Raw genomic sequence first — 25,328 nt, 5'->3', positions numbered from 1 at the left:
TGTTTTAAGATATAAATGGGCAGAGAAGATAGAATGACATTTCTACAGAAAAAAGGGCTGTATGGTAAAGTGGACACAGCGGAAGTACAGAATATATTCAGTTTAAAACAACATTTGTGAGATACCTCCTTTTAAGGTGAACTGAGTGGAAAAATTAAAGGGGGAGACAAACCATAAGAGACTCCTCACTCTGGGAAACAAAGGGTAGTGGAAGGGGAGGTGGGCAGGGGGTCGGGGTGACTGGGTGACGGGCACTGAGAGGGGCACTTGACCCATCAAGCACTGGGTGAGCACTGGGTGTTATGCTATATGTTGGCAAATCAAACTCCAATAAAAACAAATGTAAAAAAAAAAGAACTTTTAAAATAAATAACACTGTCAAGAATTATTATTTACAAATACATTAAAAAGGGTTAACTTCTTTGGACCCTACTTTCCTCATCTGTAAAATTGAGATTTAATCACCCAATAACACCTAAAAATATCTCAAAATCTTTTCATGATAATTAAATTAAAAGTGTACGTTTACTACCTGGGCCACTGAATGTTCTTAATTTAAGTTTCCCCAGGGCAACCAACACTACTGACAATTGCACTCAGTAATGCTTCTCACACTCTGTAAGGTGTGCAGGGAGCGTCAGCACGGAGCGGATGGTGAGGGCAGGGAGGGCAAGCTTGAACATCAATGAACCATTTTCTCCTCTACTGTATGTACTATTCATTTAAATGAAACTAGGTCTGTCTTCTCCATGTTTCAAGGATTACTAAAACTGTTGATTTAATTCTATCAGATTATTTCATCTTTTTAATCTATTGGACAGAAAAACAGTATTTACCTATGCAACTCAGTATTTTGAAATATGAAGTAGAGAGCTAGAAAAAAAAAAAACCACATCCAGCCACTCTCATCTTTTTTTCCTTTTTTTAGGGTGCAGTGATGGATGGGCTAGGGAGCAGGTATTTTGAGGTGGACCGGTCCAGGCAATGGAAGGATTAGAAAACCATATTTCTTGTATTTTGACTATTTGGTTAAATTGATCTTTTTTTTTTTTTTAAGATTTTATTTATTTATGATAGTCACAGAGAGAGAGAGAGGCAGAGACACAGGCAGAGGGAGAAGCAGGCTCCATGCAGGGAGCCTGATGTGGGATTCAATCCTGGATCTCCAAGATCGCACCCTGGGCCAAAGGCAGGCACCAAACCGCTGCGCCACCCAGGGATCCCTAAATTGATCTTCTACATTAGGACACTATTTGACTCCCTGATTTGCTTTCTTTGGATAGATCCAGGGAGTGGATTATTGAATAAATAGTAAAAATAATTGGGTGTGGCTCCTCTTGAGTCTCTTCAGAATGAATGCCTTGGACACCCAAGGCAATACTGAAAGCTCACACATCCTCAAACCATAGAGTGGCTGTTAGTAAACTGATGCGGATTTCCATGCAGTGAGTCTTGCAAAGTTGTTTTAAAAACATGTAGTCAAAGTCACAGTTTTTCTTATGTGTACTGAGCAAAAGCCTCAAAATAACTTCCCCCTTTCCAGAAAAAAAAGGAATTCAAACTTCACCTGAATTCGAGGTCTAACTCAGCAAGGTGACAACGTTCCTTGAAAGCCACCTCTCAGATAATGATGAGCCCATAAAGCACTGGGTGTGGGAAGCTTAAGAAAAATAGAGAGCATAACATACCCAGCTGGGGTACCCTGCTCTACGTCCTTTCATATTCTATGAGCACTACCTGTTATTTGCTTTTTAGTCTCCAAGTCTCTGGTTTGCTTCAGCACCTGGAGTAGCCGAGGTACCCCGTTGAGTTCAGCTACCTCCAACTTGTTGTCATTATCTTCAAATACCAAGTTTCTCAAAGCCCCACACACGGCTCGCTGAACATCTTCATTCTGAACTTTCAGGAGCTGCAGAAGCTTGGGGATGCCACGAAGCTGATTGACCTGGGGAAGAAGTGGATGCGTATTTCAGGTATTTATTCTGATGTGCCATCAAAAACGTTCATTGCAATATGAATGAACACACAAAGTTCAGCACTGTGGATTAGAACCCCCCATCAAATAATAAAGGAGACATAGCCTGAGACTCACAGCATAAGGTATATGCCTACCATCTCACTGAGGAGCTAACAATAAATTTGAGAAGACTGAAACCTGTGAGATAATTGAAAGAGAAAGTTAAAGTGATAGAAGGTGGGTAAGTGATAGCTTTGTGAATGAAAAGAGTTAAGTTATAAAAGCCTTGAGCATAATGAAGATGAACAGACTTGGGAATGTGAGGAATAAAGAGTTTTATGGAAGAACAGCACATATTACGGGAGTATTTTTTTTTCCAGGACAGAACTTTACAGTCAATATAAACAAACAGATCTCACTTCATTAATGGTAGAAATAAAGATTCATTTACCATGGCGACGGTAGTAGCAAAGCAAACTAATCCTAAATGCCAGCTATTTTTACGATCAATTGCTTTGGGTACTTAAAGATTTACATAAAAATTATGCAAGCAATTTAAGTAAATAATGTAACTTTATACTTTTTGATATGCTATTTTTAAATTTTATTTCATTTTATTTTATTTTTTTTTAATTTATTATTTATGATAGTCACACAGAGAGAGAGAGAGAGAGAGAGAGAGAGAGGCAGAGACACAGGCAGAGGGAGAAGCAGGAGCAGGCTCCATGCACTGGGAGCCCGATGTGGGATTCGATCCCAGGTCTCCAGGATCGCGCCCTGGGCCAAAGGCAGGCGCCAAACCACTGAGCCACCCAGGGATCCCTGCTATTTTTAAAATATTGCTTTCTCCTATCCAAATATGCAAGAAAGAGTGTGCTGTCTGTTAGAGCCAGAACTAGGAATAGAAACATAGATGGCTTAGATTCTGAAATGTATGGTTGTTTAAGAAGAGGCAAATAATGGCAATCTGAGCAAGGTGATTTTATATTTCAGGCTGCAAATATTATCTAAAAAAAGAAAATCAAGAGGTGGACATGGGCTGCTAAAGAGAAATGTTAAGTTGCAGACTGAGGGCTTTCTTTCTCATAGTCTTCCACTGGCATCTGATGTAGAAAAATTTTGTTTTTTAGAGAGAGCAAGAGAGATCGTGAGTGGGGAGGGACAGAAGGAAAAGGAGAGAAAGAAATCCCAAGCATGGTGAGTGTGGAGCCCAATGCAGGGCTCGATCTCACAACCCTGAGATTATGACCTGAGCCAAAATCAAGAGTCCGATGCTATTCAACTAAGCCACCCAGGCACCCCCAGAAAATTTTAGTAAGAACTTTTGGTAAAGATCTCAGTCACTTTCTCAATCTTAATGCAGACATTTTTAGGATATAACTGTGAATGAGCAGGAGTTTCCCTTTCAGATGAAGTTCATCACCTACAAATGATGCCCTAACTGCACAACAGTTCATGCTCCAGGGCCCAGTAACACCTTTTCATATTTTCTACATATCATCAAAATCCAGTTTCCTGGGGGATCCCTGGGTGGCTCAGTGGTTTAGCACCTGCCTTTGACCCAGGGCGCGATCCTGGAGTCCCGGGATCAAGTCCCAAATCGGGCTCCTGGCATGGAGCCTGCTTCTCCCTCCTCCTGTGTCTCTGCCTCTCTCTCGCTCTATGTCTATCATAAATAAATAAATAAATAAATAAATAAATAAATAAATAATCTTTTTTAAAAATCCAGTTTCCCTTTCATAGACAGATAAATGGTATTTAAGACATAATTTTCCAATATGACATCTTCCTTTGCTAGGATTGGGAAGAAAACTAGCAAGGCAAGAATAAAAGCCAAGGTTTAAAAATAATAACTGTGATAATAATAATAATAAAACACAGATAATGACTCCTCCACCCACTTCCAGGTGTTGGCATAGTATTAAGAGTTTCATATACATTATCTTATTAATAGCTTGTTAAGAACCTTAAGAGAGAAGTACTCTTAGGGCGCCTGGTGGCTCAGTCACTTAAGTCCATGTTGGGCATGGAGCCCTGCTGAAAATTCTCTCTCCTTCTCCCTCTGCCCATCCCCCTTCCTTCTCTTGAGAGAGAAAGAAAGAAAGAGTAAGAGAGGAGAGAAGTAGTTTTTTGGTCCGTTTAAGGTTTCACTGGTAGTAATGACTATTACTACTACTTATCACTCCCTTCAGAGGGGACATTCATTTGCAGAACAGGATACAATTGGTAGACTGGTCACAGCAATTTGGTTGGGCTATGTCTACAGCTATTTTAATATATTTGTGTGACAATGCTAATGAGAAAGATTTCTTCACTATCAATTAATTCTGGTCCCACAGATCATTATTTGATCACTTCATCTATTCCCATTATTACACTTCCTTAAAAGCAGAAAGGCACAGTTTATTTTAAAAACAGTCTGTAACTCACAGGTTTCTCTAATTTCATCAATTTCTTTTTTTTTTTTTAAAGATTTATTTATTTATTTATGATAGACAGAGAGAGAGAGAGAGAGAGAGACACAGGAGGAGGGAGAAGCAGGCTCCATGCCAGGAGCCCGACGTGGGACTCGATCCTGGTACTCCAGGATCGCGCCCTGGACCAAAGGCAGGTGCTAAACCGCTAAGCCACCCAGGGATCCCCCTAATTTCATCAATTTCTATTTCATAGTTAGGTTTTAAGGTGGTTAAGTTTACACTCTATCAACTTCATAAATGCCACCTATACTAAATCTTCGCGCTAGCAGTATAAACATCAGACACAAAAAGAAAATCCTGTTTGTCCTGAAGGTACTTTGCAAACTTAAGAAATATTTTATTACTTAATTTATAATTTATAAGTTGCCTTCTTCAAAATATGTGAAGTGGCTTACTGGCCATATTGCATTTCCAGATGCGATTATGGAATTAGCCAGAGTAGCATGTGGAAGCCTCCACTGTCCTGACTGAGGTGGGAGGGTGGGGGGCTCAGAGGGCAGGTTTCCCTTACCCTGTCACCTTTATCCCTTTGGCTTTCAGCACTTGCTCTAGCCCGGAAAGAAGGAATTGCAGACACACCATGCTCAGATAAAGGCTGAAATCTGCCACAGCTCTAGTTACTGTAGAATTTGACTCCCTAGTGTCTGGCACCTATCCCAAATTTAAAAAAAGACTTTGGTTTCTTTTATCCATTTTATCAAGCAGATTGATACAAAATCAGTATCAAATGCAAGAAGTTGATGATATTTTCCTCACTGCATATAACTAGAAGGATGGTTGGTGATGGATCTATATGTACTAAGACCAATGTCAAATGTACTGTCCTTGCGCCTTTAAATTCAGGGAAGCAGATGTGGGACCAGAGAGGTTGCCTGTGTTTCCCAGTTATACTGAATCCTCAGGGGATTTGTTCTCCCTCTGGGTAAAGGAAAAAAGATACAGACTAGCATGAATGTCTCAGAACTTCAAGAGAGCTTTCATTTGAGATCATTTCTAAATATATGGAAGGGCTCTATTCTGATTCTCTTTGCTGCCAACTATAAAATAAATAATGAGGATTTCTGGTGGCAAATAAGCAGAGGGAACAGACTGACTCCTTTGGGGCAAGGGCTCCCTTGTGCCCTGTGCCTTTGCTCTCTCTCTCTTTCCTGTGTAGAATGTTCTGACCACTATGCCTCACTTCTGGCAAAGCCCTTCTCATCCTGCATAAGCTGGCTCAAATGTCACCTCTGTGAAATGTCACTCCTCTTCTCTCTTTTCCTTACCATTAGAATTAGTCACTCCCTGTAAATTGGTTTAACATTTCAGGAAGAAAATTGGCAATATGTGTCAAAAACTTTAAAAGTATTCTCTTCTAGTAACCTTCACGAGGAAATAATTTGAAATGCACACACATGTAATCGTAACTACATTATTTATAATAGTGAAAACTTTAATGAAACCATAAAGGTTCAACAACAGGGAAGACTGGTTAATGATTGTCACACATCCTTATGTTGAAGTTTCCATGGGAGAGGCAGAGCAATTTTAGAACTGACCTATATTTTATAAGTCATTACAGTTCCCTCACCAGTCAAATGGAGATTATCTAAGATTAACAATCTGCATGCTAGGTATATAGTACTCGCTCAACACATAGTAGTTATTACTATCACCATTAATATGCCACCATTAATATGAAGTATGCAGAATATTGCTAATGTTATGAGAAAGTGCTTAAGATACAGTGTTACTTGGGGGATCCCTGGGTGGCTCAGCGGTTTGGCGCCTGCCTTCAGCCCGGGGCGTGATCCTGGAGCCCCGGGATCTAGTCCCGCATCGGGCTTCCTGAGTGGAGCCTGCTTCTCCTCTGTCTGTGTCTCTGCCTTGCTCTCTATCTGTGTCTCTCATGAATAGATAAATAAAAAAAATCTAAAAAAAAAAAAATACAGTGTTACTGAAAAAAAAAACTGTATAAAATATCTATGTATTTCCATTCAAACACAGAACATAAAGAAGGAAATGAAATTAGTGAGCTTGAAACAAATGATGGGGGGATAAGTTATGAAAGCAGCTTGTTATTTTGTATTTTTTTAAACAAGCATATATTTGTGCATGTTTTTAAAAATCAAACAAAAATATCCCTGCAAACAAAGCTACATATTCAATTTGATTACAGCTATGTAAATACATGCATTTAAAAAGTTAGAGAACAAAACCAAAATGATAACTATAGTGGGAACTGTGGGTATGTTTTTTCTTCCTTTTTTTTTTAATTTCTCAAATTCTGAGCAATGAGTTTATAGTAAGATTCTCCAAGGCAGTTACGGCAATCAATACGTCAGTGATGGGATCTGAAGCAGGCATGGAAATAAGGCCAGTTTTAGAAAGGTCTTGCAGATTAAATTAAGAGGTTTGTCCCTTCTCCTACAGGTAGTGGGGCAGCTATTGGAAAGGTCTCCCTTGGTGCTGTAAGGTGACTGTATCAGAAGTGGTTAAGAATGGAGGAAGATTAACCAGGAAGCAGCTAGATTAACAGAAAACATCGTGATAGGGATGAGCATAGTAGCACTGAGTGGGGAGGCACAGATGTGGGTAGGTTCAAGACACTTTTAGTAGCAGCACTAATAGATCTTAAAAACTGCATGAATATGAGTAATGTTGAGAGGTAAGAATAAAAGAAAGTTCAAAGTCTCTGTTCAAGTTTTTGTGTAACAGCATCTGGGTGAACTACCACTCACCTACGCAGGAAATAATATGTTCTGATTCATTACTTCGGGGCAGGCATTGTACCATTATCCAACTGCTCTGACTGCATTCTCACAATTCTTTCTAGTAGGACTATTATTCCAACTTTAAAGGTAGGAATGCCGAGGCTCAGAGAGGTTAAATATCTTGCCCAAGGTCACTGAGGTAAATAAAATAGGGTGCTGGGTTCACCCTGTCCGAGTGACTCCTGAGAGCTAACATTCAAACCACCAATGGTCCTGCCTTTCAGCCCAGTAGGAAGAACAAGTTTCGAAGGAGGGTTGGACACTAGAGATGAAAAGCAAAGGAAGATAATGTGTTCATTTTCTAAAAATGCTGATGTTGAGTCCAGTGGGATGTCCAGGAAACAGATGGATGCATGGTTTGAAGCCCAGGGCAGGGATATGGGCTGGAGATGCAGTGAGTCATCAGGATCTTTATCACATCGGAATGGAAGATGTGCGAGTGGATGAAGCAGGTCAGGAGATGGTGTCAAGTAAGAAAAGTCCCAGGAAAGCATCTAAGGGGCTGGAACCCACAATCCCAAGATCAAGCGTCACATGATCTATTGGCTAAGCCAGCCACGTACCCCTGTAATGAATGGTCTTTTATACATAAATTTAAACACTATAGCACCATGCTTAATGTCAGCAGGATTGTGTTAATGTTCTTGGGTTATAATTCTTAATTTTTACTACCATGCATATATATTTTTAGGTTTCAGTGTGATTTTCACGTTTCATTATTCTCAAAACCAGTGTTTATCCTAGCCTTAAAATAAGAGCCAAGAAGGCAAGCACAACATTAATCCTGTATGTAAGCAAAATGATATTTATAATCAAATTAGTAACTTAAGAGATAGTAGAAATCTAGCTCAACTTGAGTAACAAAAGAAAAATTCAAGTATTTCCAGATTAGAAAATGAAAGCATGCATAATAATGCCAAGTTTTTTTAAGTTGGGAATAAAAAAAGATTTAGGGGTGCCTGAGATGGTTAAGTGTCTGCCTTCAGCCCAGAAATCACAGAGTCAGGAGCCTAAGGTCCTGGGATTGAGCCCTACATCAGGCTCTCAGGCCCTTGAATAGTCTTCTCCCTCTGCCTCTCCCCCTACTCATGCTCTCTCTCTCTCTCTTAAATGAATAAATCTTTTAAAAAATTTAGACATTTATCTGATTTAGGCAGAGAAAGGACTAATTTTTAGGCTAATTCTCTTCATCTGTATGTATAAAGAAAATTCATTACTAGTTAAATATATAATTTTTAAAAAATCCTTACTTATTCTTCCCATGGAACAAACATAGGCAAAGGGGCATTTAGAAATACCCAATAATTATATAGCTTTTTTTTTTTTTAAGATTTTATGTATTTATTCATGAGAGACACAGAGAGAGAGAGGCAGAGACAGAGGCAGAGGGAGAAGCAGGCTCACGCAGGAGCCCGATGTGGGACTCGATCCCAGGACTGCGGGATCACGCCCTGGGCCGAAGGCAGATGCTCAACCGCTGAGCCACCCAGAGATCCCAATAGCTTTTAAAATAAAAAATATTCTAGAGGCGGGAATAGGTTTTTTAAAAGCAATACCTAAAATACAGATGCCATGAATAAAAATATTGACAAATCTGACTTCAGAAGAATTTTTAAATCTTGCATGATGAAAGATGCCATAAGTTGCATAACACTGGTTTATATATAACTTGCACAATAGATAAAGAAGCCCTACAAATCATTAAGGAGATACAGATCTAGGTAGAAAAAAATAGTCAACAGAACTCTTTTGTCTGACTCTACTTAACTGATCTGCAGGATCTACATTCTTTATTCCCTCCGTGAACCCTATGGATACTCTGAGTACTATCAAAGCTGGTAGGTTACTCTAGGTTGGGCTTTGCACCCCTATTTCTATTAGTTGAATTACATGTTTACCAAGGATAACTTAGGTATGTTTCCCAATGTATTTAGTTCAGCTGTACTTGTAACTGTAATCATTTAATTTATTTACCCGTTCTGAAAATGAATGAAGTGTGAAAAGAATTCTGTCTCTCTGAAAACTAATCTGTGTGCTTTGGAAAGACTAGATAAAGGTAGGTGGCTTTAAAAAACCTCAAATTATTTTTGGATAAAATTAATGTAAAAGACTAGGAAAAATGTAAAAATCCAGAAAGATTTGAACTCAGGTGAATTAATGTCATTAGGTTCTCATTTCACTTTAATCTTTATTTTTTTTTTAAGATTTTATTTATTTATTCATGAGAGACATAGACAGAGAGGCAGAGACACAGGCAGAGGGAGAAGCAGGGTCCACGCAGGGAGCCCGACATGGGACTCGATCCCGGGTCTCCAGGATCATGTCCCCGGCCAACGGCAGGCGCTAAACCACTGAGCCACCCGGGCTGCCCTCACTTTAATCTTTAAAGTTATAGATGATACGTAATGGGCATTGTTTATGAAAGATTATGACAAACGCTGTAATTGTGTCTGTGTGTGTGTGTGTGTGTGTGTGTGTGGTATGTGTGTATAATTAAGTTTTTTCTTTGTAACTCTGATTAAATGACCAACTATTAATCTTGATTTCAAAAAAACAGGAAAATTTCTACCATAAAGAGATAGCTTTTTTTTTTTGTCATTAGATTAACAGAAACAAACAAAAAAGAATAATCTCGTGTTAGTGATGGTACATATAAGACACAATGCTGATGGAGTGTAAATTTACACAATTTGGGGGAGAATTTATTAGGGAATTATTTATCAAAATTGATAATGACTCAACAATGAGAAGGACTGGATTTGCCTTATTACCTGAAACAATTTTTAAAAATACATAAAACATGCAATGGTTTCAATAATTGGACATGTAGCAATGACAGATCATGATCCCTAAGGGATGGAAAACAAGCAAGGTGAGCCCCACTGCTGTCAAAGGTCACGGTCTTGAGAGAGTTCTCAGGCTATAATGTGGCGAGGGAAAACCCAAATGGAATTCAATAAGTAGAGTTGAGGAGACAGAGTACAGAATTGGGGATTAAGTAGTCCTAGAATAAATCCTGCTCTGGTCCCACCTAACAAATCTCAAAAGCAAGATTTGAAAGGATCAAACTGTTCTCAAGTAACTGCATCCTAGAACCAAGCTCAAGCATGTTTACAGAAATATAAAAATACTCAGCATCCAACAAGGTAAAATTCATAACATTTAGTATTCAATGAAAAATTTCCAGGTATGCAAAGAAGAAATGAATGCAGATATCAGAATTAGCAGACAAGGTCATTCAAGCAGCTATCTTAACAGTCTTTTATATGTTCAGAAATCTTGAGGAAGGATGGAACATGTTAGGTAGAGAAAGAAGATATAAAAAAGACTCAAATTTAACTTTTAAAGGGGAAAACTATAATTTATGAACTAAAGAAACCCCAAATGAAACTAATGGCATATTAAACATTGCAGAAGAAAGGATTTGTGAATTTAAAGCACAGAAGCTAAACATATCTAAAAGGAAGCATACAGGAAAAACTGAAGAAAAAGAATAGAGTATGGATGAACTATGAGATAACTTCAAGTGGCCAAATATGTATGTAACTAATTCCCAAAGGAAGGACAGAAAAAATATTTGAAGAATTTATGGTTGAAAATGCCAACCAAAACTCCAAAATGTGATGAAAAATAAAAGTTTGTAAGTTTAAAGAAGCTCAGTGAACTCCCAAGCCCAAGAAACCTACAGAAAACTACATCTAAGCACATTGTGACCAAACTGCTCAATACTAATGATAAGGAAAAAAATTTTAAAAGCAGCTTGGGTGGGTGGAGAGAGAGACAGTATGTACAGAGGAACAATAAAGATGACAGATGATTTCTTGTCTGAAGCAACACAAGTGAGAAGACTGTGAAGCAACAACTTTGAAGTATTAGAACAAAAAACTGTCATCCTAGGATTCCACTGCTAGTGAAAATATCTTTCAAAAGCAAAGACAAAATTTCTTTTCAGACATACAGAAGTTAAAATAGTTAATCACCAGGAGACCTGCACTAGAATAAATGTTAAAAGAAAATTCTTCAGGCAAAGAGAAACAACATACAACATCTACACAAAGAAATTGAAGAAAACTAGAACAACATAGATGAAATGGACAAAATCTTTGAAAGGCACTAACTACCAAAGTTCACTAGGAAGTATACATAGCCCTAAGAGCCCTGTATCAATGAAAGAAACTGAATTTATAGTCAGGAACCTAGTTAGCCTCCTTAACACAGCAGGCAGTGTGTCAGTCTCATGATCTGAAGATAGTTAATCTCTCACAAGAAAACTTCAGGTCCAACTAGCTTCACTGGTAAATTCTACCAAACATTTAAGAAAGAAATAATACCAATTCAATCAAACTTTCAGAAAATTGAAGAGGAGAGAACACTTCTCAATGTATTCTATGAAGCTAATATTACTCTCAATCCAAAATTGGACTAAATCATTACAAGAAAAGAAAATTACAGATCAATATCCTTTACAAATATAGCTGCATAATTGCTTTCACAGAATTTTAGCAAATCTAATTTTAAAAAGTAACAGTACATCATGACCAAGTGGGATTGATCCCAGGAATGGGATAACATTTAAAAATCAAAGTAATTAACCATATTAGCAAAATTAAGATAAAAACCATAGAAATATTTTAATGAGCAAATAAAACATTGGATAAAATCCAATAACCATTCCTGAGTAAAAAACCAAAACAAAAACTGTAAAATTAGGGATAACATACAGATGGCCGACATACAGAAAACATGCTCAGCATTCTTTTTTTTAAAAAAGATTTTATTTATTCATGAGAGACACAGAGAGAGGCAGAGACATAGGCAGAGGGAGAAGCAGGCTCCTTGCAGGGGAGCCTGATACGGGAATCCATTCCAGGACCCCAGGATCATGCCCTGAGCTGAAGGCAGATGCTCAACCACTGAACCACCCAGATGCCCCTGTGCTCAGGGAAATGAAAATCAAAACAGTAATAAGATATCACATCATGCCTGTCAGAACGGCTATTACCGAAAAGACAAGAAATAGTAAGTATTGGCAAGGATGTGGTAAAATGGGAACTCTTGTGAATTGTTGGTGGGAACAATACAACATTCTTGTGTATTGTTGGTGGGAACATAAATGGTACAAACACTCTGAAAACATTATGGAGGATCCTCAAAAAATTAAAAATAGAACTACCTTATGATTCAGTAATTCTGCTTCCGGGATATTTCAGAAGGAAATGAAAACATTAACTCAAAAAGATAAATGAACTCCCATGTTTACTATGGCATTATTTACAATACTCAAGACATGGAAACAACCTGAGTACCCATTGACAGATATACACAATGCAATATTATTCAGTCATAAATAAGAAGGAAATTCTGCTATTTGCAACAATATGGATGGACCTGGAAGTCCATTTCATTATGCTGAATGAAAAAGACAGTGAACAAATACTGTACGGAATCTGAAAACAAATAAACAAAAAACAAAATCAAAGATACAGAGAATAGATTGGTGGTTGCCAGAGGTAGAGGGTTTGACATGGGTGAAATGGGTGAAGGTGGTCAAAAGGTATATACTTCCAGTTATAAAATAAGTCATGAAAAAAAAAGTCATGAAGATATAATGTACATCATGATGACTACTTATTAATATTGTATTGTATATTTGGAAGTCCTAAGAAAATAGATCTTAAAAGTTCTCATTACAAGAAAAAAATTTATAACTGAATGATGTATGGTAACTGGACTTGTGGTAATAATTTCACAATATATTACATACATCATATCACATTGTACACCTGAAAATAATAAATGTTATCTGCATTATTATCAATATAACCCAATTATAATTCAATTTTTAAAAAGCAGGAAAAAGAAATGGTGTTAAAAATACTAAAATATAAAACTTTTTCCTTCCTTCCAAAAAACCACATAAAAATCCCTCAGATTAAATTCCTAAAAACGAACAAAAACTTATAAGTTGCACCCTACACAATAGTGAAAGAATAACGAAATGCTTCCCCCTATGATCAAGAACTGGACATGTCCACCCTCACTTCGTTTTAACATTGCATTAGAGGTTCTAGCCAATACAAAAAGAAAAACTATGTAAGTCATCCAGATTGAAAAGGAAGAAACAAAAAGAAACAAAACTGTCTTTATTAGTAGATGGCATGATCTATGTATAAAATCTGATGAATCTACAAATATGCTACTAGAGCTAAGAGTCATTTCACAGTAAAATTACAAAATATTGCTAAGAGCAATTAAAGAAGACCCACTAGGGATCCCTGGGTGGCACAGCGGTTTGGCGCCTGCCTTTGGCCCAGGGCACGATCCTGGAGACCCGGGATTGAGTCCCACATCAGGCTCCCTGCATGGAGCCTGCTTCTCCCTCTGCCTATGTCTCTGCCTCTCTCTCTCTCTCTCTCTCTCTGTGACTATCATAAATAAATAAAATTAAAAAAAAAAAAAAGAAGACCCACTAAATGGCTAAATATACCATAGTCAGGCGTCAGAAGACTCAATAATGTTTAGATGAAAATTCTCCAATCTTAAACAAAATCCTATCAGTTTTTTCATAAAGAAATAGATTCTAAAATTCATGGGACTGCAAAAGAACTAGAATAGCCAAAATCACTCGAAAAAGAACAGAGGGTGGGAGGAGCAAGATGGCGGAGGAGTAGGGTCTCCAAATCACCTGTCTCCACCAAACTACCTAGAAAACCTTCAAATTATCCTGAAAATCTATGAATTCGGCCTGAGACTCAAAGAGAGACCAGCTGGAATGCTACAGTGAGAAGAGTTCGCGCATCTATCAAGGTAGGAAGACGGGGAAAAAGAAATAAAGAAACAAAGGCCTCCAAGGGGGAGGGGCCCCGCGAGGAGCCGGGCTGAGGCCGGGGCGAGTGTCCCCAGGACAGGAGAGCCCCGTCCCGGAGACGCAGGAGCTGCACCGACCTTCCCGGGCGGAAAGGGGCTCGCGGGGAGTTGGAGCAGGACCGACCTTCCCGGGGGAAAGGGGCTCGCAGGGAGGTGGAGCAGGACCCAGGAGGGCGAGGATGCCCTCGGGTTCCCTGGGACAGTAACAGCAACTGCGCGCCCAGGAGAGTGCGCCGAGCTCCCTAAGGGCTGCAGCGCGCACGGCGGGACCCGGCGGGACCGGAGCAGCTCGGGGGGCTCGGGCAGAGGAAGAGGCTCCGTGCGGAGGGGCCTGCGCGGTTCCAGGAGCAGCTCGGAGGGGCTCGGGGGCGGCTCCGCGGAGGGGGCTGCGCGGCCCGGGAGCGCGAATCCAACAGCGCAGGCTCCGGAGCACAGGGCGCCGGGACACAGCCCAGGATCCCGCCTCCCCCGGGACAGGCAGAGGCCGGGAGGGCCCAGGACACCAAGGACGCTCCTGCCCCAGCTGAGCAGATCAGCGGCCCCGCCCCGGAGCCTCCAGGCCCTGCAGACGGAGAGCTCCAGAGCTACTGCGGGGGATGAATCCAGGGCTGCAGAGCTGGCCCCGCCACTGGGGCTGTTCCTCCTGCGGCCTCACGGGGTAAACACCCCCCACTGAGCCCTGCACCAGGCAGGGGCACAGCAGCTCCCCCAACTGCTAACACCTGAAAATCAGCACAACAGGCCCCTCCCCCAGAAGATCAGCTAGACTGACAACTTCCAGGAGAAGCCAAGGGACTTAAAGAACACAGAATCAGAAGATACTCCCCGGTGGTTCTTTTTTTGTTTGTTTGTTTTTGTTTTGTTTTGCTTTTTGATTTGTTTCCTTCCCCCACCCCCTTTTTTTCTCCTTTCTTTTTCTTTCTCTTTTTCTTCTTTTTTTTTTTTTTTTCGTTTTTTTTTTCTTTTTCTTCCCCTTTTTTTTTCTCTTTCTCTTTTCTTTCCTTCTTTCTCTCCTCTCTTTTTCTCTTTTTCCCAATACAACTTGCTTTTGGCCACTCTGCACTGAGCAAAATGACTAGAAGGAAAACCTCACCTCAAAAGAAAGAATCAGAAACAGTCCTCTCTCCCACAGAGTTACAAAATCTGGATTACAATTCAATGTCAGAAAGCCAATTCAGAAGCACTATTATACAGCTACTGGTGGCTCTAGAAAAAAGTATAAAGGACTCAAGAGACTTCATGACTGCAGAATTTAGAGCTAATCAGGCAGAAATTAAAAATCAATTGAATGAGATGCAATCCAAACTAGAAGTCCTAACGTCGAGGGTTAACGAGGTGGAAGAACGAGTGAGTGACCTAGAAGACAAGTTGATAGCAAAGAGGGAAACTGAGGAAAAAAGAGACAAACAATTAAAAGACCATGAAGATAGATTAAGGGAAATAAACGACAGCCTGAGGAAGAAAAACCTACGTTTAATTGGGGTTCCCGAGGGCGCCGAAAGGGACAGAGGGCCAGAATATGTATTTGAACAAATTCTAGCTGAAAACTTTCCTAATCTGGGAAGGGAAACAGGCATTCAGATCCAGGAAATAGAGAGATCCCCCCCTAAAATCAATAAAAACCGTTCAACACCTCGACATTTAATTGTGAAGCTTGCAAATTCCAAAGATAAAGAGAAGATCCTTAAAGCAGCAAGAGACAAGAAATCCCTGACTTTTATGGGGAGGAGTATTAGGGTAACAGCAGACCTCTCCACAGAGACCTGGCAGGCCAGAAAGGGCTGGCAGGATATATTCAGGGTCCTAAAGGAGAAGAACATGCAACCAAGAATACTTTATCCAGCAAGGCTCTCATTCAAAATGGAAGGAGAGATAAAGAGCTTCCAAGACAGGCAGCAACTAAAAGAATATGTGACCTCCAAACCAGCTCTGCAAGAAATTTTAAGGGGGCCTCTTAAAATTCCCCTTTAAGAAGAAGTTCAGTGGAACAGTCCACAAAAACAAAGACTGAATAGATATCATGATGACACTAAACGCATATCTGTCAATAGTAACTCTGAATGTGAACGGGCTTAATGACCCCATCAAAAGGCGCAGGGTTTCAGACTGGATAAAAAAGCAGGACCCATCTATTTGCTGTCTACAAGAGACTCATTTTAGACAGAAGGACACCTACAGCCTGAAAATAAAAGGTTGGAGAACCATTTACCATTCGAATGGTCCTCAAAAGAAAGCAGGGGTAGCCATCCTTATATCAGATAAACTAAAATTTACCCCAAAGACTGTAGTGAGAGATGAAGAGGGACACTATATCATACTTAAAGGATCTATTCAACAAGAGGACTTAACAATCCTCAATATATATGCTCCGAATGTGGGAGCTGCCAAATATATAAATCAATTATTAACCAAAGTGAAGAAATACTTAGATAATAATACACTTATACTTGGTGACTTCAATCTAGCTCTTTCTATACTCGATAGGTCTTCTAAGCAAAACATCTCCAAAGAAACGAGAGCTTTAAATGATACACTGGACCAGATGGATTTCACAGATATCTACAGAACTTTACATCCAAACTCAACTGAATACACATTCTTCTCAAGCGCACATGGAACTTTCTCCAGAATAGACCACATATTGGGTCACAAATCGGGTCTGAACCAATACCAAAAGATTGGGATTGTCCCCTGCATATTCTCGGACCATAATGCCTTGAAATTAGAACTAAATCACAACAAGAAGTTTGGAAGGACCTCAAACACATGGAGGTTAAGGACCATCCTGCTAAAAGATAAAAGGGTCAACCAGGAAATTAAGGAAGAATTAAAAAGATTCATGGAAACTAATGAGAATGAAGATACAACCGTTCAAAATCTTTGGGATGCAGCAAAAGCAGTCCTAAGGGGGAAATACATCGCAATACAAGCATCCATTCAAAAACTGGAAAGAACTCAAATACAAAAGCTAACCTTACACATAAAGGAGCTAGAGAAAAAACAGCAAATAGATCCTACACCCAAGAGAAGAAGGGAGTTAATAAAGATTCGAGCAGAACTCAACGAAATCGAGACCAGAAGAACTGTGGAACAGATCAACAGAACCAGGAGTTGGTTCTTTGAAAGAATTAATAAGATAGATAAACCATTAGCCAGCCTTATTAAAAAGAAGAGAGAGAAGACTCAAATTAATAAAATCATGAATGGGAAAGGAGAGATCACTACCAACACCAAGGAAATACAAACGATTTTAAAAACATATTATGAACAGCTATACGCCAATAAATTAGGCAATCTAGAAGAAATGGACGCATTCCTGGAAAGCCACAAACTACCAAAACTGGAACAGGAAGAAATAGAAAACCTGAACAGGCCAATAACCAGGGAGGAAATTGAAGCAGTCATCAAAAACCTCCCAAGACACAAGAGTCCAGGGCCAGATGGCTTCCCAGGAGAATTTTATCAAACGTTTAAAGAAGAAATCATACCTATTCTCCTAAAGCTGTTTGGAAAGATAGAAAGAGATGGAGTACTTCCAAATTCGTTCTATGAAGCCAGCATCACCTTAATTCCAAAGCCAGACAAAGACCCCGCCAAAAAGGAGAATTACAGACCAATATCCCTGATGAACATGGATGCAAAAATTCTCAACAAGATACTGGCCAATAGGATCCAACAGTACATTAAGAAAATTATTCACCATGACCAAGTAGGATTTATCCCTGGGACACAAGGCTGGTTCAACACCCGTAAAACAATCAATGTGATTCATCATATCAGCAAGAGAAAAACCAAGAACCATATGATCCTCTCATTGGATGCAGAGAAAGCATTTGACAAAATACAGCATCCATTCCTGATCAAAACTCTTCAGAGTGTAGGGATAGAGGGAACATTCCTCGACATCTTAAAAGCCATCTACGAAAAGCCCACAGCAAATATCATTCTCAATGGGGAAGCACTGGGAGCCTTTCCCCTAAGATCAGGAACAAGACAGGGATGTCCACTCTCACCACTGCTGTTCAACATAGTACTGGAAGTCCTAGCCTCAGCAATCAGACAACAAAAAGACATTAAAGGCATTCAAATTGGCAAAGAAGAAGTCAAACTCTCCCTCTTCGCCGATGACATGATACTCTACATAGAAAACCCAAAAGTCTCCACCCCAAGATTGCTAGAACTCATACAGCAATTCGGTAGCGTGGCAGGATACAAAATCAATGCCCAGAAGTCAGTGGCATTTCTATACACTAACAATGAGACTGAAGAAAGAGAAATTAAGGAGTCAATCCCATTTACAATTGCACCCAAAAGCATAAGATACCTAGGAATAAACCTCACCAAAGATGTAAAGGATCTATACCCTCAAAACTATAGAACACTTCTGAAAGAAATTGAGGAAGACACAAAGAGATGGAAAAATATTCCATGCTCATGGATTGGCAGAATTAATATTGTGAAAATGTCAATGTTACCCAGGGCAATATACACGTTTAATGCAATCCCTATCAAAATACCATGGACTTTCTTCAGAGAGTTAGAACAAATTGTTTTAAGATTTGTGTGGAATCAGAAAAGACCCCGAATAGCCAGGGGAATTTTAAAAAGGAAAACCATATCTGGGGGCATCACAATGCCAGATTTCAGGTTGTACTACAAAGCTGTGGTCATCAAGACAGTGTGGTACTGGCACAAAAACAGACACATAGATCAGTGGAACAGAATAGAGAATCCAGAAGTGGACCCTGAACTTTATGGGCAACTAATATTCGATAAAGGAGGAAAGACTATCCATTGGAAGAAAGACAGTCTCTTCAATAAATGGTGCTGGGAAAATTGGACATCCACATGCAGAAGAATGAAACTAGACCACTCTCTTTCACCATACACAAAGATAAACTCAAAATGGATGAAAGATCTAAATGTGAGACAAGATTCCATCAAAATCCTAGAGAAGAACACAGGCAACACCCTTTTTGAACTCGGCCATAGTAACTTCTTGCAAGATACATCCACGAAGGCAAAAGAAACAAAAGCAAAAATGAACTATTGGGACTTCATCAAGATAAGAAGCTTTTGCACAGCAAAGGATACAGTCAACAAAACTCAAAGACAACCTACAGAATGGGAGAAGATATTTGCAAATGACATATCAGATAAAGGGCTAGTTTCCAAGATCTATAAAGAACTTATTAAACTCAACACCAAAGAAACAAACAATCCAATCATGAAATGGGCAAAAGACATGAACAGAAATCTCACAGAGGAAGACATAGACATGGCCAACATGCACATGAGAAAATGCTCTACATCACTTGCCATCAGGGAAATACAAATCAAAACTACAATGAGATACCACCTCACACCAGTGAGAATGGGGAAAATTAACAAGGCAGGAAACAACAAATGTTGGAGAGGATGCGGAGAAAAGGGAACCCTCTTACACTGTTGGTGGGAATGTGAACTGGTGCAGCCACTCTGGAAAACTGTGTGGAGGTTCCTCAAACAGTTAAAAATATACCTGCCCTACGACCCAGCAATTGCACTGTTGGGGATTTACCCCAAAGATACAAATGCAATGAAACGCCGGGACACCTGCACCCCGATGTTTATAGCAGCCATGGCCACGATAGCCAAACTGTGGAAGGAGCCTCGGTGTCCAACGAAAGATGAATGGATAAAGAAGATGTGGTTTATGTATACAATGGAATATTACTCAGCTATTAGAAATGACAAATACCCACCATTTGCTTCAACGTGGATGGAACTGGAGGGTATTATGCTGAGTGAAGTAAGTCAGTCGGAGAAGGACAAACATTATATGTTCTCATTCATTTGGGGAATATAAATAATAGTGAAAGGGAAAATAAGGGAAGGGAGAAGGAATGTGTGGGAAATATCAGAAAGGGAGACAGAACGTAAAGACTGCTAACTCTGGGAAACGAACTAGGGGTGGTAGAAGGGGAGGAGGGCGGGGGGTGGGAGTGAATGGGTGACGGGCACTGGGTGTTATTCTGTATGTTAGTAAATTGAACACCAATAAAAAAAAAAAAAAAAAAAAAAAAAAAAAGAAAAAGAACAGAGGACTAACATTAGCAAACTTCAATATAAAACTATGTAATCAAGACAATATATTAGCATGAAGATAGACCAATAATATATCAATGAAATAGAATAAATACATAGTGCAAAAACAGACTCACATATATGTAATCAATTCCTTTTCAACAAAGGCACAAAAAACAGTTTAGACTTGAAATAATAGTCTTTTCAACAAATGGCACCTAAACAATTGCACATATATCTTTTAAAAGGAACTTCAGTCCACATCTTGCAATATATACAAAAATTCATCCCAAATGGATCATAGACCAACTATAAAACCCGACACTCATAAAACTTCTAGAAGAAAATATAGATTATCTTTGTGTCCTTAGAGTAAGTGACCAGAAGAATTTCTTGGATACACTATGAAAAGCACAATCCATAAAGGAAAAAATTTATAATTAGACTCCAACCAAATTAAAAACTGTTAAAAAATGAAAAGACAAAATACAACTAGGAGAAAGTATTTCCAAATCATGTAACTGAATAAAAAAGACTTATACCCAGAATACATAAAGAGCTGTCAAAATTCAATGACAAGAGATCAAAAACACAAATAAAAATGGGCAAAAGAACTGTAATGAGCTATCACCTCATACCTCATACCTTTAGTCAGAATGGCTAAAATCAACAACACAAGACACAACAAGTGTTGATGAGGATCTGGAGAAAAAGGGACCCTCTTATACTTCTGATGGGAATGCAAACTGGTACAGCCACTGGGGAAAACAGTATGGAAGTTCCTCAGAAAGTTAAAAATAGAACTACCCTACAATCCAGCAATTGCACTACTAGGTATTTACCCAAAGAATACAAAAATACTAATTCAAAGGGGTACACGGACCTGGACGTTCAATAGCTAGACTATGGAAATAGCCCAAGGGTCAATTGACTGATGAATAGATAAAAAGGATGTGGTATATATACACAATGGAATATTACTTGCCCATAATAAAGAATGAAGTCTTGCCATTTGCAATGATGTGGCTGGAACTAGAGGGTATTATGCTAGATTCCATTTTGGTGTGGTCTGTCCTATAGAACACTTATGCCAGGGTGCCTGGGTGGCTCAGTCAGTCAGGTGGGCTCCTGATTTTGGCTCAGGTCATGATCTCAGGGTCATGAGATTGAGCCCCACATCAGCCTCCACCTTCAGTGCAGAATCTGCTTGAGATTCGTTCCCTCTCCCCACCCTCTCCCAAATACAAAAATTTTTTAAAGTCTCTAGACTTTAAAAAAAATTAAGTTATTTAAAATTGACCTATAATTGACATTTAACTCAATAAAGATTTTTAAAAATTTAAATAAATTATTGGTTTCAGTTTACATGGCCACCATAACAGATGCAAAAGCAAGATAATTTTAAACTGGATTTAAGATGATACTCACCCTTTTCCGTGCTTCAGATTTCTGGAAGCACTCGTGCTGTATGAAAGTAGCTGCAGCAGAAATTCTGGGTGGTGGTGTGTGGTCTGCATCGAGCATACTCACTGCTCGCTCTAGAGTCATCTCCATGTCTGCATTCCTAGACAAACAGTCACAGATTCAGCTGAATTCCAAACCTGCTCCCTCTTGCCTACCAATATGATCCTCCAGAAATGACTCGACTAATATCCTAAAGCACCTAGAATATCTGAGCCTTGGTTTTTCTTTACTCAAAAGAAATCAGCACCTGAGATCAGAAGGTATAGGCAGCCAGCAGTAAAAATATTCCAGCTCTGGTCAGAATGGTTTCTGAAAATGTCATGGAATTGAGCAGAATTGTAATATATACCAAAGAAAGAAAATCAACTGTTTAAGATAAATATGTGTGTTGTATGATAATTACATATTAAAAGGTCACTTTAAAGGCACAATAAGGGATGCCTGGGTAGCTCAGTCAGTTGCTCAGGCCTAGCATGAAGCTGCTTAAAAAAAAAATAACAATAAAGATAAATAAATAAAGGCACAATAAAGCTTTACATGGACTTTAAAATTTTTTATTTTTTAAAAAGATTTTATGTATTTATTCATGAGAGACAGAGAAAGAGGCAGAGACCTAGACATAGGCAGAGGGAGAAGCAGACTCCTCACAAGGAGCCTGATGTGGGATTCGATCCTGGAACCCTAGGATCACGCCCTGAGCTAAAGACAGACACTCAACCGCTGAGCAACCCAGGCGCCCCTTTACATGGACTTTAAAATAAATTTGGTGTTAGAAATTAAAAATTATTTCTACCATGGTAATGTTATACCCGTGGATGAAACACTTTCCCTCAATAATCATTAGATATTTTTCAAAGCTGCTCAGAATCTCTTATTTCACCTAAAAATGAGTTTTAAAATAAGCATTCAAAAAGTTTTCGTTTTTTTTTTTTTTTAGATTTTATTTATTTATTCATGAGAGACACAGAGAGAGAGGCAGAGACACAGGCAGAGGGAGAAGCAGGCTCCACGCAGGGAGCCCAATGCGGAACTTGATCCCAGGACCTCGGGATCACAACCTGAGCCAAAGGCAGACACTCAACCACTGAGCCACCTAGGCGTCCCCAAAAGTTTTCTAATTTAATAAATATAACAGTATATAAACAGTAAAAGCCAGGGAAACCAAGCTTTTGTTCAAATAAGTCATGCTGATGTCACAGAATTCATCAGGAAAGGTAATGATTAAGCATAATTATAAATACATTTTTTCTTAAAGAAAACAATTTTATACACATTCTGTTGCCATTTGCTTTGCCACTGCAATGACATTTGGTTTATGTCTATCTAGTAGCATACTGTTTTTTGTCCTTTACTAACTATGGTATGTATAGTGATGATGAAGTCCGATGCAGTTTGACACAAGAGAGGATAATTTATAGAGGACAAATAAAATTGCTACTTGTAAACAATAACTCCCAAATGCCTCATTGAGCTGGGTTTTTTTCCCTTTTATTTCTGCCTGGAGGGTAACTAGGTTGGGCAACCTATTATCCCTGTGGATGTTAACACATTCATGCTTCCTTAAGCATTGACTCAGAGAAAGCAGACTCAGGATGGCAACATCTTAGAACTGTGGCTAAAGACATGCCTTAAAGGTATCCTAGGACTTTGGCCTCAAAGAGAGTTATACCTGATTCATTCCTGGTAATGGAGAATAAAAAGACAGCTTGGCAGGGTGTTTTCCAGTATTTGCTAGCGAGCACAATGAATACAGCCATACCATATTTAATTGCACCTTACTCTACCATGCTTTGCAATATTGCTTTTTAAAAAATATTAAACTTGTGGCAGTCTTGTGTCAAGCATGCCTATCAGAGCTATTTTTCTAACAGCATTTTCTCACCTCGTGGCTCTGCATCACATTTTGGTACTTCTCACAATATTTCAAATTTTTGCCATGGTGATCTGTGATCAATGATCTTTGACGTTACTATTTATTTGGCAGGGTGCCAAGAACCACACCCACATAAATTGGTGAACTTGACTGATAAATGTGCGTGTTCAGACTGTTCCACCAACCGGCTATTCCCTCACCTCTCTCCCTCTCCTCGGGGCCTCCCTATTTCCTGAGACACAGATTGAAATTGAGCCAATTAATATTGAAATATTAATTGAGTTAATTAACAACCCTACAATGGCCTCTAAGTGTTCAAGTGAAAGAAAGAGTTAGTTGTACATTTCTCACTTTAAATCAAAAGCTAGAAATTATTAAGCTAGGTGAGGAAGGCATGTTGTTGAAAGCCAAGACAGGCTGACAACCAGGCCTCTTGCACCAGTTGGCTAAGCTGTGAACGCAAAGGAGTTCTTGAAGGAAACAGAAAATTCACTGCAGTGAACACACAAATGATAAGGAAGTGAAATAACCGGGTGCCTGGATGGTTCAGTCCATCAACAGAGTCTGCTTCTCCCTCTCCCTTTGCCCCTCCCCCCAGTTCAGGCTCTCTTTCTTCTCGCTTGCTTGGTCTCTTGAGTAAATAAATCTTAAAAAAAAAAAGGGTGAGACAATCTTATTGCTGATATGGAGAAAGTTTCAGGGGTCTGGATAGATGATCAAACTAGCCACAACATTCCCTTAAGACAAAGCCTAAGCCACAGCAAGGCCCTGACTCTCTTCAATTCTGTGAAGTCTGAGAGAAGTGGGGAAGCTGCAGAAGAAAAATGTGAAGCTAGCAGAGGGTTGGTTCATAAGGTTTAAGGAAAGAAATCATTTCCAAAACATATAAGTGAAAGGTAAAGCATCTTTAAAAAAATTTTATTTATTTGAGAGAGAGAGAGTGTGTTATGTGTGCATGCACGGGGGCAGGGAGCTGGGGGTACAGGGAAAGAAAGTCTTAAGCAGACTCCTTACTGAGTGAGAGCCGAAGTGGGGCTTGATCTCACGACCCTGAGATCAGGACTTGAGCTGAAATCAAGAGTTGCATGCTTAACCAACTGTGCCACTCAGGTGTCCCTTAAGGTGAAACACTTTTAAGGATATATAATTTTTAATTTTTTTTTATGAGAGAGAGAGAATGTGTGCAATGGGTGGGTGGGGGGGCACAGGGAGGGAGAGAATCTCAAGCAAACCCCATGCCCAGTACAGAGCATGATACGGGGCTCGATCTCACAACCCTGAGATCATGACCTGAGCCAAAATTAAGAGATGGACACTCAACTGACTGACCTACCCAGCACCCTTAAGTGAAGTACTTTTGTAGAAGCTACAGCAAGTTATCCAGAAGATAATTAATGGAGGTGGCTACATTAAAAAACAGATTTTCAATGTAGACAAAGCAGCTTTATATTAGAAGATGCCATCTGAGACTTTCATAGCTAGGGAGGAGAAGCGCTTTTGTTAGGTACTATCACAGCTGGTGACTCTAAGTTGAAGCCAATGCTCAGTGACCACTTCCAAAATCCTAGGGCCTTTAAGAATTATGCTAAATCTACTTTACCTGTGCTCTATCAATGGAACAACAAACCCTGGGTGACAGTACATTTTTCTGCAATATGGTTTACTAAGTATTTAGCCTACCATTGAGACCTTCTGTTCAGAAGAAACAGATTCTTTTCAAAACATTACTGTTCATGGACAATGCACCTGGGTCACTCAATACATCGGATGGAGACATACAACGAGATTAATGTTGTTTTTATGCTTACTAAGATAATATCCATTCTGCAGCCTATGGATCAGTGAGTAATTTTGACTTTCAAGTCTTATTA

The 25,328-nt window shown here is 39.3% G+C and overlaps 1 protein-coding gene across 3 annotated transcripts in view; it reads right to left on the bottom strand.

Annotated features, from left to right (window-relative positions):
* PKP2 (plakophilin 2) overlaps positions 1-25,328 on the bottom strand; it is a 93,751-nt gene that overhangs the window by 45,280 nt on the left and 23,143 nt on the right. For all 3 annotated transcript variants that reach the window (XM_077870498.1, XM_077870496.1, XM_077870497.1), the window contains exons 4-5: positions 21,549-21,684; positions 1,738-1,945 (exon numbers count right to left, since the gene is read on the bottom strand). In XM_077870498.1, coding sequence (XP_077726624.1) covers positions 1,738-1,945; positions 21,549-21,684 — 344 coding nt within the window. The remainder of the gene's footprint in view (positions 1-1,737; positions 1,946-21,548; positions 21,685-25,328) is intronic.

This window comes from Canis aureus, chromosome 25, assembly GCF_053574225.1.
Source record: "Canis aureus isolate CA01 chromosome 25, VMU_Caureus_v.1.0, whole genome shotgun sequence".
NCBI classification, from domain to species: domain Eukaryota; kingdom Metazoa; phylum Chordata; class Mammalia; order Carnivora; family Canidae; genus Canis; species Canis aureus.
This window is presented reverse-complemented; position numbering and strand designations above follow the sequence as displayed.